The following is a 15,237-nucleotide window of genomic DNA, read 5'->3' on the forward strand; positions in this document are numbered from 1 at the left end:
TTCGACCACCATAAGAGGTGGTGAATCAGAGAAGAATAAAGTTCTGTTGCTGTGATTGCTAACACAAGTGGAGGATGAACTAACCTTATTCCCCTGATCGTGATGATCATCATGATTATGAGCTCTGTTTGCAAGGTTTCCAGGACTATCTTCAAAATGGAAAGATCTAAGAATATCATCCTCTTTATCATGATATTTTGATTTTTTTGAAGATCTACGAACCCTATGAATCTTTCCCATAATAATCACAACAAAATACAACCAAATAACCAACAGATTATAAGAAATTAAGCATTAAAACCCTAGACAAGAACAAGAACACTTAATCTCCAAAGGAATTTCCTAGAGAGAAAAATTCTAGAGAGAGAAAGTAATCCATGGGTGGGTTTAGGGTTTAGGGTTTAGGGTTTAGGGTTTAGGGTTTCGGGTTTAGGGTTTAGGGTTTAGGGTTTAGTGTTTAGGGTTTCGGGTTTAGGGTTTCGGGTTTTGGGTTTAGGGTTTAGGGTTTAGGGTTTAGGGTTTCGGGTTTCGGGTTTAGGGTTTGGGGTTTAGGGTTTAGGGTTTAGGTTTTCGGGTTTCGGGTTTAGGGTTTCGGGTTTAGGGTTTAGGGTTTTAGGGTTTAGGGTTTAGGGTTTAGGGTTTAGGGTTTAGGGTTTTAGGGTTTAGGGTTTTAGGGTTTTAGGGTTTAGGGTTTAGGGTTTTAGGGTTTAGGGTTTAGGGTTTAGGGTTTAGGGTTTTTTTTTTTTTTTTTTTTTTTTTTTTTGATAAAAGGGGAAGACCCCTTGGCAAATTTTATTGAAAAGAAAAAACAAAACAAGGGAAGAGGGCAACCGCCCAAAAAACCTAACAACTAACCTAACAACAAGACAACAAACTAAAAAACTACACTAAAAGAACACAAGCATCAAACCCTATCTAAACAAAGCCAACCGATCCACTTCCATGTCCAACTCCAACACAAGGAGTGAAACCAAATATAACTTATAAAGAAAAACACAATAAACTCAAAATTAACAACCATCCAATTAACGAAATCTTCAAGGTCATCAATCTTCATATAGCTTCCAATCTTCCTCCAAGTCAAACCCCAAAAAATGGCCTCATACTCAATCAAATAGTCCACGGTTTGAATAATATTAGTCTTCCAAAGCTTCCAAGGAACATCCAACTCAAGAAAATCATTGGCCAAATCATTCAAAACTACAATAGTTTGCAAATATCTCCACACGAAACTAAAACCGAGAATAGCAATTAACTTTGAACTTTGAACAATATTCTTCATGCAATTCTTCCCAATCTTCTCCACAAGATAATTGATGACCTTCTTTCCAATCTTCACTTTAGAATCCAATAAGCTCCAAAAGAGATTCTTCAAAGCCCGAGAAAGTATGATGCTAAAACCATTATTTTCCAACAAATCCCAACATTTCCAAATCTTCTTCCAATTGTCTTCACCTTCTTTGTTGCCCAAACTAATCCAATTACTCTTCAATAATTCTTCCAAAATAATAATCCAAGAATTCCGAAACTGCCCTTGGATAAAATCCCAACCTCTAGCAAATAAATATCTCATAAGCACAATTAAACCACAATCCTCAAGGTTACAAAAAACTACATTGCCAACTTTCTTCTTAAGAATCAACCCAAAAGCTTGAAACCCGTCAATTCCTTTTTTAATGAGAGTATTCCAAAAATACCCCTGAAGGTAAATCCTTAAAAAATTAAGAATAAACCCTCCAAATTCCACATCAAAGGCAAAAAAAACCAATGATAATCGGGATGGACCGATTGGCTTTAAAATTTTGGTAAAACCAAAGGGATTGCAAGGTCCCAAAGTGGTTGTTTTTATGAAAACAAGGGAAACAACCAACCCAATTGTGGTACAGTCTAAGGTTAACGTACCCAATCCAGTGTATTGCCGGGTAAATATCCCACCACTTGCTAATCGAACTAGTAGTGGCACCCACTAAAGTGGAGATTCCTAGTTGCATAGGAAGAAATTTCCAACTAACGGGGATCAAACCCATTTGCTTTAAAAAATTGACCACTTCAAAGGAAAAGATTCCAATGAAATCTGGGATAAACCAGACAGCAATAAGCAAAAACGGATCCATAAAGCTCCAAATGTGGTTGTTTTTATGATAACAAAGGAAACAACCAACCTGTAAGTGGTACAGTCTAAGGTTAACGTACCCAATCCCGTGTATTGCCGGGTGAATATCCCACCACTTGCTAATCGAACTAGCAGTGGCACCCACATAAGTGGAGAATCCTAGTTGCCTAGGATAAAAGTACCAACTAATGGGGATCAAACCCAAATGCAATAAGGAATAATCCACTTCAAAGGATAAAAATCCAATGAAATCCGGGATACACCGGATAGCAATAGCCTTACACTTATGCCAAAAAATCATAAAATGGTTGTTTTTATGGTTACAAGGGAAACAACCAACCCATTTGTGGTACAATTTAAGGAGAACGTACCCAATCCCTGGTATTAACGGGTAATTATCCCACCACTTGCTAATCAAACTAGAAGTGGCACCCACCAAAGTGGAGACTCCAAGTTGCCAAGGAGAAAAATAACTTATAATGGGGATAAGACCCATTTGCAAAAAGAAAACCACTTCAAAAGGAAAAATCCTTAAGAAAATCGGGATAAAACCGATAAGCAAACCAATTTTTAAAGGAAAATTGTTAAACCCATACCCGTCAATTCCTTTAATCATCATTAAAATCTTGATTTTTCTCTTCAATCGGAACACCCCACTTCCTTTTAACAATATTATCAAATCCCGAAAAACCACCTTTAAGACCAATAAGCTTTAAACGGATTTCTTCAAAAATGTTCAAGGCAATTTTCCTTTCTTCAGAATTTCCATTTCTAAACAGCCTGCAATTTCTCTCTCTCCAAATAAAATAAACTGTCGCAGCAAGGGCAATCTTAGAGATGAAATCTTGAATGCTTTTCCCTTTCAACAGAACTTGAAACTCTTTAATTAATGTTTCCCATCCTTGAGAATTACTAATAATTCCCACTTTATCTTTCACCATATTCCAAACAAGAGAAGAATACGAGCATTCAAAGAAGAGATGATTATGCGAATCAGGTTGCAAATTACAAAAAACACACTTGAGATTCTTGTTTTTATCCCAAAATCTCATTCTATCCTGGGTCATCAATCTTTCCTGGATAGCAAGCCATAAAATGAAGCTGAGTCTAGGAATACACTGTTTAAACCAAACCAAATGGGCCCATGGGACCTTCTGCCCGCAAAAATTTAGATCCCTCCAGACTTGCTGAATATCAAATTCCACTACTTGACCATCCCTTTTCCTCCATAAAGTTCTGTCAGCCACCAAAGGATTAAGAATCGGCAGTTGATGATCTCTCAATTGAGGAATAATAGCAATCCATTCTTGCGGCCAGGACCAAGAGTTATTGACAATAACATCCTTAACTTTGTCAGTGATTTTGAATCCAACATTAGTGATATCTCTAGGCGACAGAACATGCGAAAAAGCACCCAACTGGTGCCAATCATCATACCACATAAAAGAATTAGCCCCATTTCCAATCTTGGTAAAAAAATGATCTCTAAATTTGGTTCTCAATCTGATCAAATTCCTCCAGCTCCAACTTAGGTCCTGTTTTTCCTTGATATCCCAAAAACTTCTACCCTTGAGAACATGAATATTTATCCATTTAACCCACAAAGAGTCAACATTAGATAAAATCATCCATATTCTTTTAGATAGAATAGCTTTGTTCCAAACTCTAAGATTTCTGAGACCCAACCCCCCATTCTCAACAGGTTTACAGATAGAGGACCATGATATTTTAGCTCTTCCCTTCTTGGATTCATCATAATCCCACAAAAAATTCTTCATCAGTTTCTCAATTTCCTTTGTAATAGAAGCCGGAATAAGCAAGCAAGAAGCCCAATACACAGGAAGGGAGAATAAAACCGAATATATGAGCTGAAGTCTTCCCGCATAAGAAAGATATTTGTTTCTCCAATCACCAATTCTACATCGGACTTTATCAACAAGTCTTTTGCAGTCTCGAATAAATAATCTAGTAGATATTAGGGGAATGCCCAAATATCTCACTGGAAGTTTCCCTTCAACAAATGGAAGGGTGTCCAGAATTTTCCCTTTCACATCAGCCTTGACGTTCCCAAAAAAAATATGGCTTTTAGAAAAATTAAGGTGTAGACCTGCAACTTTAGCAAATTCATCAAGGCTGTCTTTTATAACCCTGACCGAGGCTTTATTACCATGACAGAAGATCATTAGATCATCCGCAAAACACAAGTGTGTGATTTTAAGAGGCTTGCACTTCCAATGATATTTGAACAAAGGCTCATTCCTTATTCTTCTTTGAAAAATCAAGTTGAAACTTTCCATTACCAAAGTAAATAGATACGGGGATAAAGGGCATCCCTGACGAAGACCTCTTTTTCCATCAAAAAACCCATGAAAGGATCCATTCATACTAATCATGTATGAAGGAGAGCTCACACACTGCATGATCCATTTTATCATTGTCGGATGAAATCCAAAGTGGAAAAGGATATTTTGAAGAAACGACCAATTAACCGTGTCGTACGCTTTCTGGATATCAACTTTAAGAGCACATCTAGAGTAACCACAATTCCTGTGATAACCCCTAACCAATTCTTCGGAAAGAAGAATATTGTCTGTGATGGATCTACCCGGAATAAAAGCAGATTGGTTATCCGCAACAATAGAACCCAAATGGTTTCTTATTCTTCCCACAATGATTTTACTGATGCATTTGTAAATAACAGAGCAACATGAAATTGGTCTAAAGTCACTAAATTTCCCTGGAGAATTAACTTTAGGGACTAAAGCAATGACCGTAGAATTTATACTTGAGCATTTTACCATTAGCAAAAAATTCCTTGACAGCAGCACAGAAATCCTTTCCAATAATAGACCACATGGATTTGAAAAACTTAGCCGAATACCCATCCGGTCCAGGGGCTTTATCATCATCGATGTCAAAGAGAGCTGCTTTAATTTCATCATTTGAAACAATCTTGACCATATCCACAGCATCAACAAGGTCCAGCTTATTGGTAAAAAGGGAATCAGGAAGATAGATCTCGTCACAAGCCACCTCTTTTCCAAGAAAATCCTGAAAATATTCAACAAATTCTTTATAAATAGCCTCCCCTTCCAGCCACTCTCCATGACCATTCATAATGGCTTCAATTCTGTTTTTGTGCATTTTCCCTTTAACAATTCTATGAAAAAATTTAGAATTTCTATCACCCTCCTTTAACCACTGGATTTTAGCTTTTTGTTTTAGAAATTTCTCCTCCTTATCATAAGCTAATTTAAATTTGCCAAGAAAAATAGCCTCCAGCTCTCGAAGATGATGATTGAAAGGATCCGAATCCAAATCCACTTGAACCGCTTCCAGCTCTTTTCGAAAGTGATTAACATTTTCCGAAAGATTTCCCTGCATCTTTAAGAGTTTGCGAATTGGTTTCTTGAGGCTTTTAAGCTTTTGCGTTAAAATAAACATTTTAACACCATTAATGTCAATATTCCAGTGCTTTTCAACAATCAATTTCAACTCAGGGCATAGGGTGAGGACATTGGGAAATTTAAAAGGAAGGACCCTAAACTTAGCTCTTGAAGGAATTTTAATGATGACCGGGCTATGATCAGAAATCCCATAAGGAAGAAAAGAAGCACAGATAGATGGGAACTGATCCAGAAGTTTGCAGTTGCCCATGACACGATCAAGTTTCTTCAGAATTCCATTTAATCCTTTCGGTTTTTGATTCCAAGTAAAATTCAATCCATTACAATTAATATCTTGAATTTCAAGAGTATTAATGCATTCATGAAATTCCACCATCCCTTTAGTGAATGTGGAGGACCCAGCAGAACATTCACTAGGATTGAGAGTAACATTAAAATCACCCCCAATAATCCAAGGATCATCATTGACAAGACCTTTATGGTGCACAAGGGAAGACCACAAATCTCTTCTATCGACATACTTATTGGCAGCATAAACAATGGTGCAGAAAACAAATTTGTTGTTTGAAGGAAACCAAACTTTGCAGTGAATAGCTTGATCACAGTGATTAATCAGGTTGACATCAAAGAAGAGAGGATTCCATCCCAAAATAATGCGGTAGGTACTCCCTAAATTACCCTTGACAGCAGTCCACTTCCAATTCCCAAAGATATTATCACACTTTTCATTAAGTTTATTAGAACTAACTTGAGATTCAAGAATAGCTAATAAACTCAAATTATTCTCCTTAATAAATTTTTTTATTTCTTTTTGCTTAGGAGCCTGATTAAGACCCCTAATATTCCAAATACCAAATTTAAGCGACATTGGAAAAGCCTTCCATGATGGTATCATCCGAAGGGATACCTCCTATAACTTCCATTTGATCAACATTATCCAAGTAATCAAGATCAAAATCTTGCATACATTTCCTTGAATAATCCAATTGGTTGTCATCTTCCAAACCATTTAAAATCTCAAATTTGTTGCTAGATAAAATAATAGCAGGATCATGAAATTTCTCAACTTTTGGAATTTTATCAAAGTTAGAGCTTATCTTAATATCAACTTTGGACTTTGGAACATACTTCAGCCAATTTTCAATGTTTCTCCTGATAACAGGAGACAAATTCGGATCTTTGAGAGAAGTTGAAACATGCGAAATCCCCTGATCATTATTCCCACCAGCATTATTCACTGAAATAAAATTCCTGCTCGAATCATTAGTACTCTTACTATTCTGCCCCTGTTAAAATTAAGACCAAATGATCTTCCATTCACATATTGATTCTTCCCATTTTGCCCCTAAATTCCTTTACCCTTGTTCCACTGATTACCGCCAAAATTATTACCATTTTTTTCCAAATTATTTCCTTTTTGCCCCTGGTTTCCGACAAAATTTTTTCCTCCACCATTCCCTTTTTGCCCCTGATTTCCAGCCATATTTCTAACCGGATTCCTTCCATTTCCTTGATTTTTCCCAAACTGCCCTTGAGACAAATTCTGATTTTTCCCAAAATGCCCTTGGGGCTGATTCTGATTTTTAATCCCATATCCTTCCTTGTTCTTTTCTCCAGAATTTATTCCTTTGTTTCTTTTAACCACCGTTTGAAATCCATCTTTATCTTCTTCAACTTTTTTTGTGCTCGCAATAAGAACTTCCATTAAATCAACTTTAGTCCCATCCTTATTTTGATTTTCAGATTCAGAATTTGCTATATCTTTGACCTCCTTAGCTAATAAGATGCCACAAGTATTGTCTTTATGCCCATAAACCTTGCAATGAGAGCATTTGGAAGGGTTCCACGCATATTCAACTTTACATTTTGAAAGAATTCTTTCTCCTGTAGTGAGATCCGAAGAGTAAACTTGAACTTCCTTTAACCATTCCTTGGCAGCAGACATTTCAATCAGGATTCTCATAAAGGCCGGTCTTCCCCAATGTTCTTGACACATTTTTGCTGTATGAGCATCAACATCCAGTGGTTTTCCTATTTCCCAAGCAATATGACTCGGCCCTGTTCCATTCCAATATTCAAGAGGAACATTGTATATTTTTACCCAAACTGGAACTTTATCATGTTGATCTTTAGCCGAGCTCACACCAGTGGTCCATCTTCTAACAACAAGGGCGCTATCAAAGATCATCCAAACTCCTCCCTCTAATACAGAAATCATGCCTTGTTCAGTGCTAAATCTGAAAAAATAAATTCCTTCATCGTTCACCATAACTTCCTCCAATCCATGTTTTTTCCATGTGTTAGGGTTTAGGGTTTAGGGTTTAGGGTTTAGGGTTTAGGGTTTAGGGTTTAGGGTTTAGGGTTTTAGGGTTTAGGGTTTAGGGTTTAGGGTTTAGGGTTTAGGGTTTAGGGTTTAGGGTTGAGGGTTTAGGGTTGAGGGTTTAGGGTTTAGGGTTTAGGGTTTAGGGTTTAGGGTTTAGGGTTTTTTTTTTGGGAAAGAGGCCGAAGCCCCGGCAAAAATTTTATAAATTCGAAAAAAAGAAACAAGAGTTATGTCATTTTTGGACAAACCCCAAAAATGACCAAAATCCAAACATCTCTAAGATACCAAAACCAAATGCTAACCCTAGCAACAATATAAACAAAGAAAGTACAAATTATTCTATTCCAACTCCACAACCCGGAGTGGTCATCAAATTTCCGCTCGCACTCGAAATGAACACCCCATCTCTTCTTCCACTCTTCAAAAATGCCATCTCTATACATGCTCCTCATCCAAGTGTCAAGAATATCGCTAGTCCTATGAACACCAATATCCCAAGAATTCCAAATAAAAATGCACATAGTTTCTTCCTTCCCATTGCCAAAGGACTCCATAATAGCAATCTTCTTTCTCCTCTCCACCCTTGTATCTTTATTATCTTTTATGTACCTCAAAAGTATGTTGCTATAAAAAGCCAAAATATCATCTTCTCTATTATCTCTATTCACAATCTTCCAATTCTTGCTCTCTTTAACCGACCTTCTTTGATTATATCGCTTTTCCATCATTCCATTCCAATTGTCATCATCACCCATCATCATCCACAATCTTTTAACATAAATCCTATCTCTAGAATTTTTATGGATAAAATCATAAAACCCACCCACTAAATTACTTGGAAATGAACCAAGATTTTTGAACTTTTTACGGAAAAAGTTAGAAAACCAAACTATAATTTCCGGATTTGAACCGGATAAATTCATCCTTTTTTGGAAAAAAGGGGCCAACCACATGACTAAACTACTTGGAATTGAACCAAGATTTAATTTCTTTTTATGGAAAAAGAAGAAAAACCAACCAACTAAATAGTCCGGATTTGAACCGGTAAAAAACATCCATTTTTGGAAAAACGGGGCAAACCACATGACTATACTACTTGGACTTGAACCAAGATTTAGATTCTTTTTATGGAAAAAGAGGGAAAACCATCCAATTAAAGTTTCCGGATTTGAACCGGATAAAAAGTGACATTTTGTTACCCAAAAAATGCCAAAAAAATGGTGGTACAGTCTAAGGATGACGTACCCAAGCCTGGTTATTGACGGGTGAATATCCCACCACTTACTGATCGAACCAGTAGTGGCACCCACAATTGTGGAGAATCCTAAATTAATAGGATAAAAAACACAACTTATGGGGATAAAACCCATATGCAAATTTTTAAAAACCACTTCACAAGAAAAAATTCTTATGAAACTCGGGATCAAACCGAGATGCAAATCATTTTTAAGGGAAAAAATGAATAACCACCCATTTCCGTCAAAACCTTTGCAATACACACCTTGTTTCCACGGCGGGATTTCACAATAGATGGATATAAATTCCAAATATTGATGAAAAGTGACCACATCATAAGGTATACACCAAATGATACTCGGGATTAAACCGAGTTGCAATCCAATTTTAAGGGAAAAATTGGTAAAAGTCCCGTTACCGTCAATTCCTTTGTAAAGATATTGGAAATGGACTCCTTTATAAACAATAAAATTCATCCATGCCCAATAATTCCGATATTGCCCTTTCACAGCCAAACGCCAAAGAAGTAACAAACAAGGATTAATTTTGGTACTCATCTCATAAGTGTGACCATATTGCCCTTGTCCATTTGTACATAGATGAAAAGAAAAAAGACTCCCAGCTATATTATTCCAACTATTTTGCAACACCATCCAACTTCCATTATGATCCTTCCAACACAAAACCACTTCAAACTTAGAAAAATACCCAAATTGCCCTTTCTTGTTATTCATCTTAATTTCATTCATAATCCACTGCACATCAAACCACCCTCTTCCTTCTTTAACTTTCATTTGCCTTTCAAAACACCCACCCATTTGATTCCCAATCACTATGCCCTTCTTCCAATTTTCGATTATAACCAAGCAATGCACAAATTGATCAAACTTTTTAAATTTTCCCCAAAGTTGACCAAAATACCCTTTGACCCAGATTCTAAGATTTTCGTTTTTATTAAAATCCTGCCTTTTATTCTTTCTCCCACACTTATTTCTAAAAAGAATAAAAAACCAGCAGAGCTTAGAATTACCAAAGTACCCCTCCACCCAAAAACCACGTTCGCTATCTTTTAACAAAATCCCAGCTTGCCCCTGTTTCTTGTTTTTTCCTTCTCTGTGATACCATTCCCTAAACCGCATGCTCTTATCCCTTCTCATAAAATTGAACTTATCATTCATGACAAAGATTACAGCAATCACTCCTTCATTAATCCGAATTCCAAACAGCCCCTGTTCAAGAATTAAGAGCCTGCGATTTTTATTTTCTAATTCCGCCTCCTTCCAATTCTCAGCATCAGAATCACAGCCGAGGCATTTAACAATCAAGACGATCATTAATAAGTCTTTCCTTTTATTAAATTTCCAGATTTGACCAAAATACCCTTTGACAGATTTACTAGAATTCCCGCTTTTATTTATATTCTTCCTCATTTTCACCATTCGGTCTCCATAATAACTCTCTTCCCATCGATTCAACCCCAGCCAACCTAACATCTCCATATACAACCCAATTCTCATGTTATTATCAACTTCCATGGATATAATTATTACTTTTAACAGGAACATTCCATTCCTTGCACGTTTCTTCATTGAGCCCAAGATAACCCATTTTAAGGCTAAAAATCTTCAATCTAATATCTTCTGTGATAATCTTGACGACATTTTCCACTGAACTGTTCATTCTCCCAAACACTCTTTTATTTCTTTCATTCCAAATGTGATAAACAGAAGCCGCCAAGGCAATTTTTTTGATGAAATCATTGATGTTTTTCTTTTTTAAGGAACATTGAAGTTCACGGATGATATCAAACCAGCTGTCAGATGTATGATTAATTTTCACCTTATTTTTCATCAAACTCCACACTTCTTTTGTATAATTACATTCAAAAAATAGATGAGAATGAGAATCCAATTGAGAATTGCAAAAAACACAGCTAAACCCATTAGAATCTTTCCATTTCTTCATTCTGTCCTGCGTTCTAAGTCTTCCCAGAATAGCAAGCCAAAGTATAAAACAATGACTTGGGATTCTGTTTTGGAACCAAACCAGGTGGTACCAATTGACAATTGACTCATGGTATATAAGAGAAGAAGAAACCTGATTTACTGCAAATGGAACAATTGTACCTTTATGATTCCTCCAATGAACCTCATCCTTTTTCTCTGCAATAAGTCTTGGCATAAGAAAATCACCTAACTGAGGGATCATTTCAAGCCATTCAGCAGGCCAACTCCAATTCCCTTCACCAATAACATCACTAACTGTATCCCTTATGTTATATCCAGTATTAGTAATTTCCCTATGCGAAAGAACATAACCCAAAGGACCCAATTGGTGCCAGTTATCAAACCACATGTTTGTATCCTTTCCATTTCCAAGCTGACTAACAAAAAAATCCCGAACACATGGTCGAATTTTCATTAAGTTTCTCCAACTCCAGCTCACTTTGTCTTTTAAACTCACTTCCCAGAAGCTTCTCCCTTCGAGAAGATAGAACTTAACCCATTTGACCCATAAAGAGTTCTGCCCACTTATGATATTCCAAATTCTGCTGGAAAGAAGGCCTATGTTCCAATCTCTAAGATTTTTTAACCCAAGACCGCCATAAACCTTAGGTTTGCAAATCTCAATCCAAGACACCTTAGCAACTCCCTTTCCATTTTGACCACTATTCCAAAGGAAATTCCTCATAATTTTTTCAATTTCCTTAGTGGTGCCCTTTGGTAATAACACAGCTGAAGCCCAATACACAGGGAGAGACGAAAGCACAGCACTAATTAATTGGAGTCTACCCGCGTAAGATAGAGACTTATTCTTCCAGTCATTGACTTTATGCTTCACTTTATCAACAAGACCCTTGCAGTCTCTAATAAATAACTTAGTAGACACCAAAGGAATACCAAGATACTTCATGGGCAATTTCCCTTCAACAAACGGGAGGATCCTCAAAATTTTCCTTTTAAACGGCCCCTTAACATTCCCAAAAAATATGTGGCTTTTAGCAAGGTTTGGCACAAGACCCGCAGCATTTGCAAATTCATCCAAAGCTTTTTTAATGATTTTAATGGAATACGAATCACCATGACAAAAAACCATCAAATCGTCAGCAAAACACAGATGTGTAATCTTCTGTTTTTCACATCTCCAATGATACTTGAAACCATTATTGTCCCGAATACACCTTTTGAGCATGAGGTTGAAAACTTCCATAACAAGAGTAAAAAGATATGGAGATAACGGACAGCCCTGACGCAGGCCTCTCTTGCCTTGAAAAAACCCATGAAATCTTCCATTTATGTTAATCATGAACGAAGAAGTAGTAACACAGTTCATGATCCACTTAATCATAGAGCTGTGAAAACCAAATTCTTTCAAAATATGCTGCAAAAACTTCCAATTAACCGTATCATAAGCTTTTTGAATGTCTATCTTTAAGGCACAACGAGCATAACCCCGATCAATATGATATCCTCTAACCAGCTCTTGAGATAACAGGACATTATCCAAGATAGTTCGCCCTGGAATAAAAGCTGATTGATTATCCGAAACCAAACAACCAAGATGATCTCGAATCCGATTAACAATAATTTTGCTGATGCATTTGTAAACAACGTTACAACATGAAATCGGCCTGTAATCCCTTACTTTACCAGGAGTTGGAACTTTAGGAACTAAGGCAATAACAGTTGTATTGATCTCCTTCAATATTTTCTTAGACAAGAAAAATTCCTTAACAGCAAAACAGAAATCATCCCCCACAATCCTCCAAGCTTTTTTAAAGAATTTTGAAGAATACCCATCTGGCCCCGGCGCTTTGTCATCATCTATATCAAATAAAGCTCTTTTAATCTCTTCATTTGTGACTTCATTAACCATGTCGAGAGCTTGATTGTTGTCAAGACGATTAGTAAAGAGATTATTTGGACACACAAGGGAAATAACCTCATGATTAACACCAAGAAACTCTCTAAAATAATCAACAATTACTCTAGAAGCCTCCTCCCCTTCTTTCCAATTGCCATTACTATCAAGAATATTTTCAATTCTATTCCTATTTATTTTCCCCTTAACAACTTTATGAAAATAATTAGAATTAGAATCTCCTTCTTTTAGCCACTGAACTTTAGCTCTTTGCTTTAGATAACATTCTTCTTCTCTACTAGCATTTAGAAAAGATTGAAGATAAAAACTCTCTTCAATTCTTAAGTCTTCATTACCCGGATCTCTATCAAGCTCAAATTGAATCCTACTCAAATCATCTCTGCATTTGGAAACTTTTTCAGCATACTTTCCATGCAAATTTAACAGCTTTCGGAGAGGCTTCTTCAAAAATTTAAGCTTTTGACAGAGACGAAACATGCCAAAACCCTCAACTTCAGTTTTCCAAACATTAGCTACTAACGGAAGAAACTCATCCAGCAGTGTGAGGGAATTAACAAACTTGAAAGGCCGAACTCTGAACTTCTTTTTAACAGGAAATTTAATGATCATAGGTCTGGATAATCCTCAATAAATTTGAAATTTCCCAGCACACGATCCAGTTTTTTCAGAACTCCATTTAGCCCATTCGGTCTTTGATTCCAAGTATAATGCAATCCACTTCTGTTAATATCTTGAACTTCAATGTGGTTCATACAATCATTGAATTCAACCATTCCTTTCGAGATTCTAGAATTTCCAGCCGAAGAATCAATAAGCTCTTTAGTAACATTGAAATCCCCAAGAATCAACCACGGAGAATTATTAACAGAATAGAAATGCTTAACCAGCGAATCCCATAAAATCCTTCTATCCATGTAGTAATTGCAAGCATAGATGAAAGAACAAAAGATCTTTTTATTATCTTTTATAAAAAGAATCTGACAATGCATAACCTGACTATTAACGTCCAACGGCATGACAACTAATTCATCCGGGTCCCACCCAATAATAATACGAGTGCCTTTAGGGCTCACATCTTGATTTGAAATCCACATCCAGTTCCCAAAAACATTATTACACGTTGTTTGCAACTTATTAAATCTCAGCTGAGACTCAAGAATAGCAAACAAAGACAAATTATTGCTTCTAATCACATTCTTTATTTCCTCCTGTTTAGGCCTTAAATTCGAACCCCTCACATTCCAGCACCCTATATTCATCATCATTGATCAACATTTGAATTTTCGGTGTTCATCTCCTGGCCACCTCCAGTTAAAATCATCTCCTGATCAATTTCATCTAAGTAAGACATATCCCTTAATCCCAAATCAGCAAGCACATCAAAGGGGTTTTGTGATAATATCTCATCTTGATTATCTTTTCCTGAAGTAGAACCTGATTTGTCAAATTTATAACTAACTTTTAAATCCACCTGCTTTTTAGGAACATACACCTTTTTTTGATTTTCTTCTTTTTTCCCCTGCATTCCATCTTTTTTAGCATTAAAATTTTCAATAACATTTTTAACTCTTATCCCCATTTTTTCTTTTGGGATAAACACCCCTGTACCATTCACTTTCCCATTTTTATCCTCTTTTGACTGAAATACCCCTTTCTCCTTCCCATCTTTTTTGAGATTGCCCACTGCAAATTTCGAATAATTTCCCCCATTATTTCTACCTTCAGCCCCTTTTCTGTTTTGTTCTTCTTTCTTATCGTCTTTTTGCTTTTCTTTTCCTTCAATTTGTTTGTTATTATTTTTCCTTTGCTCACCCTCCTCTATAGACTTTCCTTCATTGCTGCCACCTTTATCTCCTTCACTAACAGGTTTCGAGTTTTTCTCCAAGGACTTAATTAAATCCACTTTCCCTTCTTCATTAATAATCACACCTTTATTGTTGAACTTCTGCCCTTTGTTGCTTTTCTTTGTGACTAAAATGAACCCATCATCATCAACTTTATCTTTTTTCCCATCCTCTTCTCTGTTTACAGCAACATCAACACCATTATCATTTTTTTCCCCATTAAGAATTCCACAATTGCTATCTTTATGCCCATATATTTTGCAGTGATTACAAACATCGGGTCTCCACGCATACTCTACCCTACACTTTGATTCAACTTTTTCTCCTGTCCCAAAATCAATTGAGACCACACTTAACTCTTTCATCCAATCTGCTTCTGCTGACATTTCCACAAGAAATCTCATGAATGCTGGTCTTCCCCAATGTTCATTA

At 36.4% G+C, this 15,237-nt stretch overlaps 1 protein-coding gene across 1 annotated transcript; it reads right to left on the bottom strand.

Annotated features, from left to right (window-relative positions):
• Window positions 1-13,566: 13,566 nt before the first annotated feature.
• On the bottom strand, window positions 13,567-14,226 carry LOC145003175 (uncharacterized). Its single transcript, XM_078962308.1, has one exon. The coding sequence runs from the start codon at window positions 14,224-14,226 to the stop codon at window positions 13,567-13,569; it is 660 nt and encodes a 219-aa protein (XP_078818434.1).
• Between the last annotated feature and the right edge of the window lie 1,011 nt (window positions 14,227-15,237).

Source organism: Lactuca saligna, chromosome 6 (genome assembly GCF_052625555.1).
Source record: "Lactuca saligna cultivar CGN05327 chromosome 6, ASM5262555v1, whole genome shotgun sequence".
In the NCBI taxonomy this organism is placed as follows: Eukaryota; Viridiplantae; Streptophyta; class Magnoliopsida; order Asterales; family Asteraceae; genus Lactuca; species Lactuca saligna.

Bases quoted from the DNA above. Each gene is read 5' to 3' on its own strand.
- LOC145003175 (XM_078962308.1), bottom strand. From the start codon at position 14,226: ATGATGATGAATATAGGGTGCTGGAATGTGAGGGGTTCGAATTTAAGG.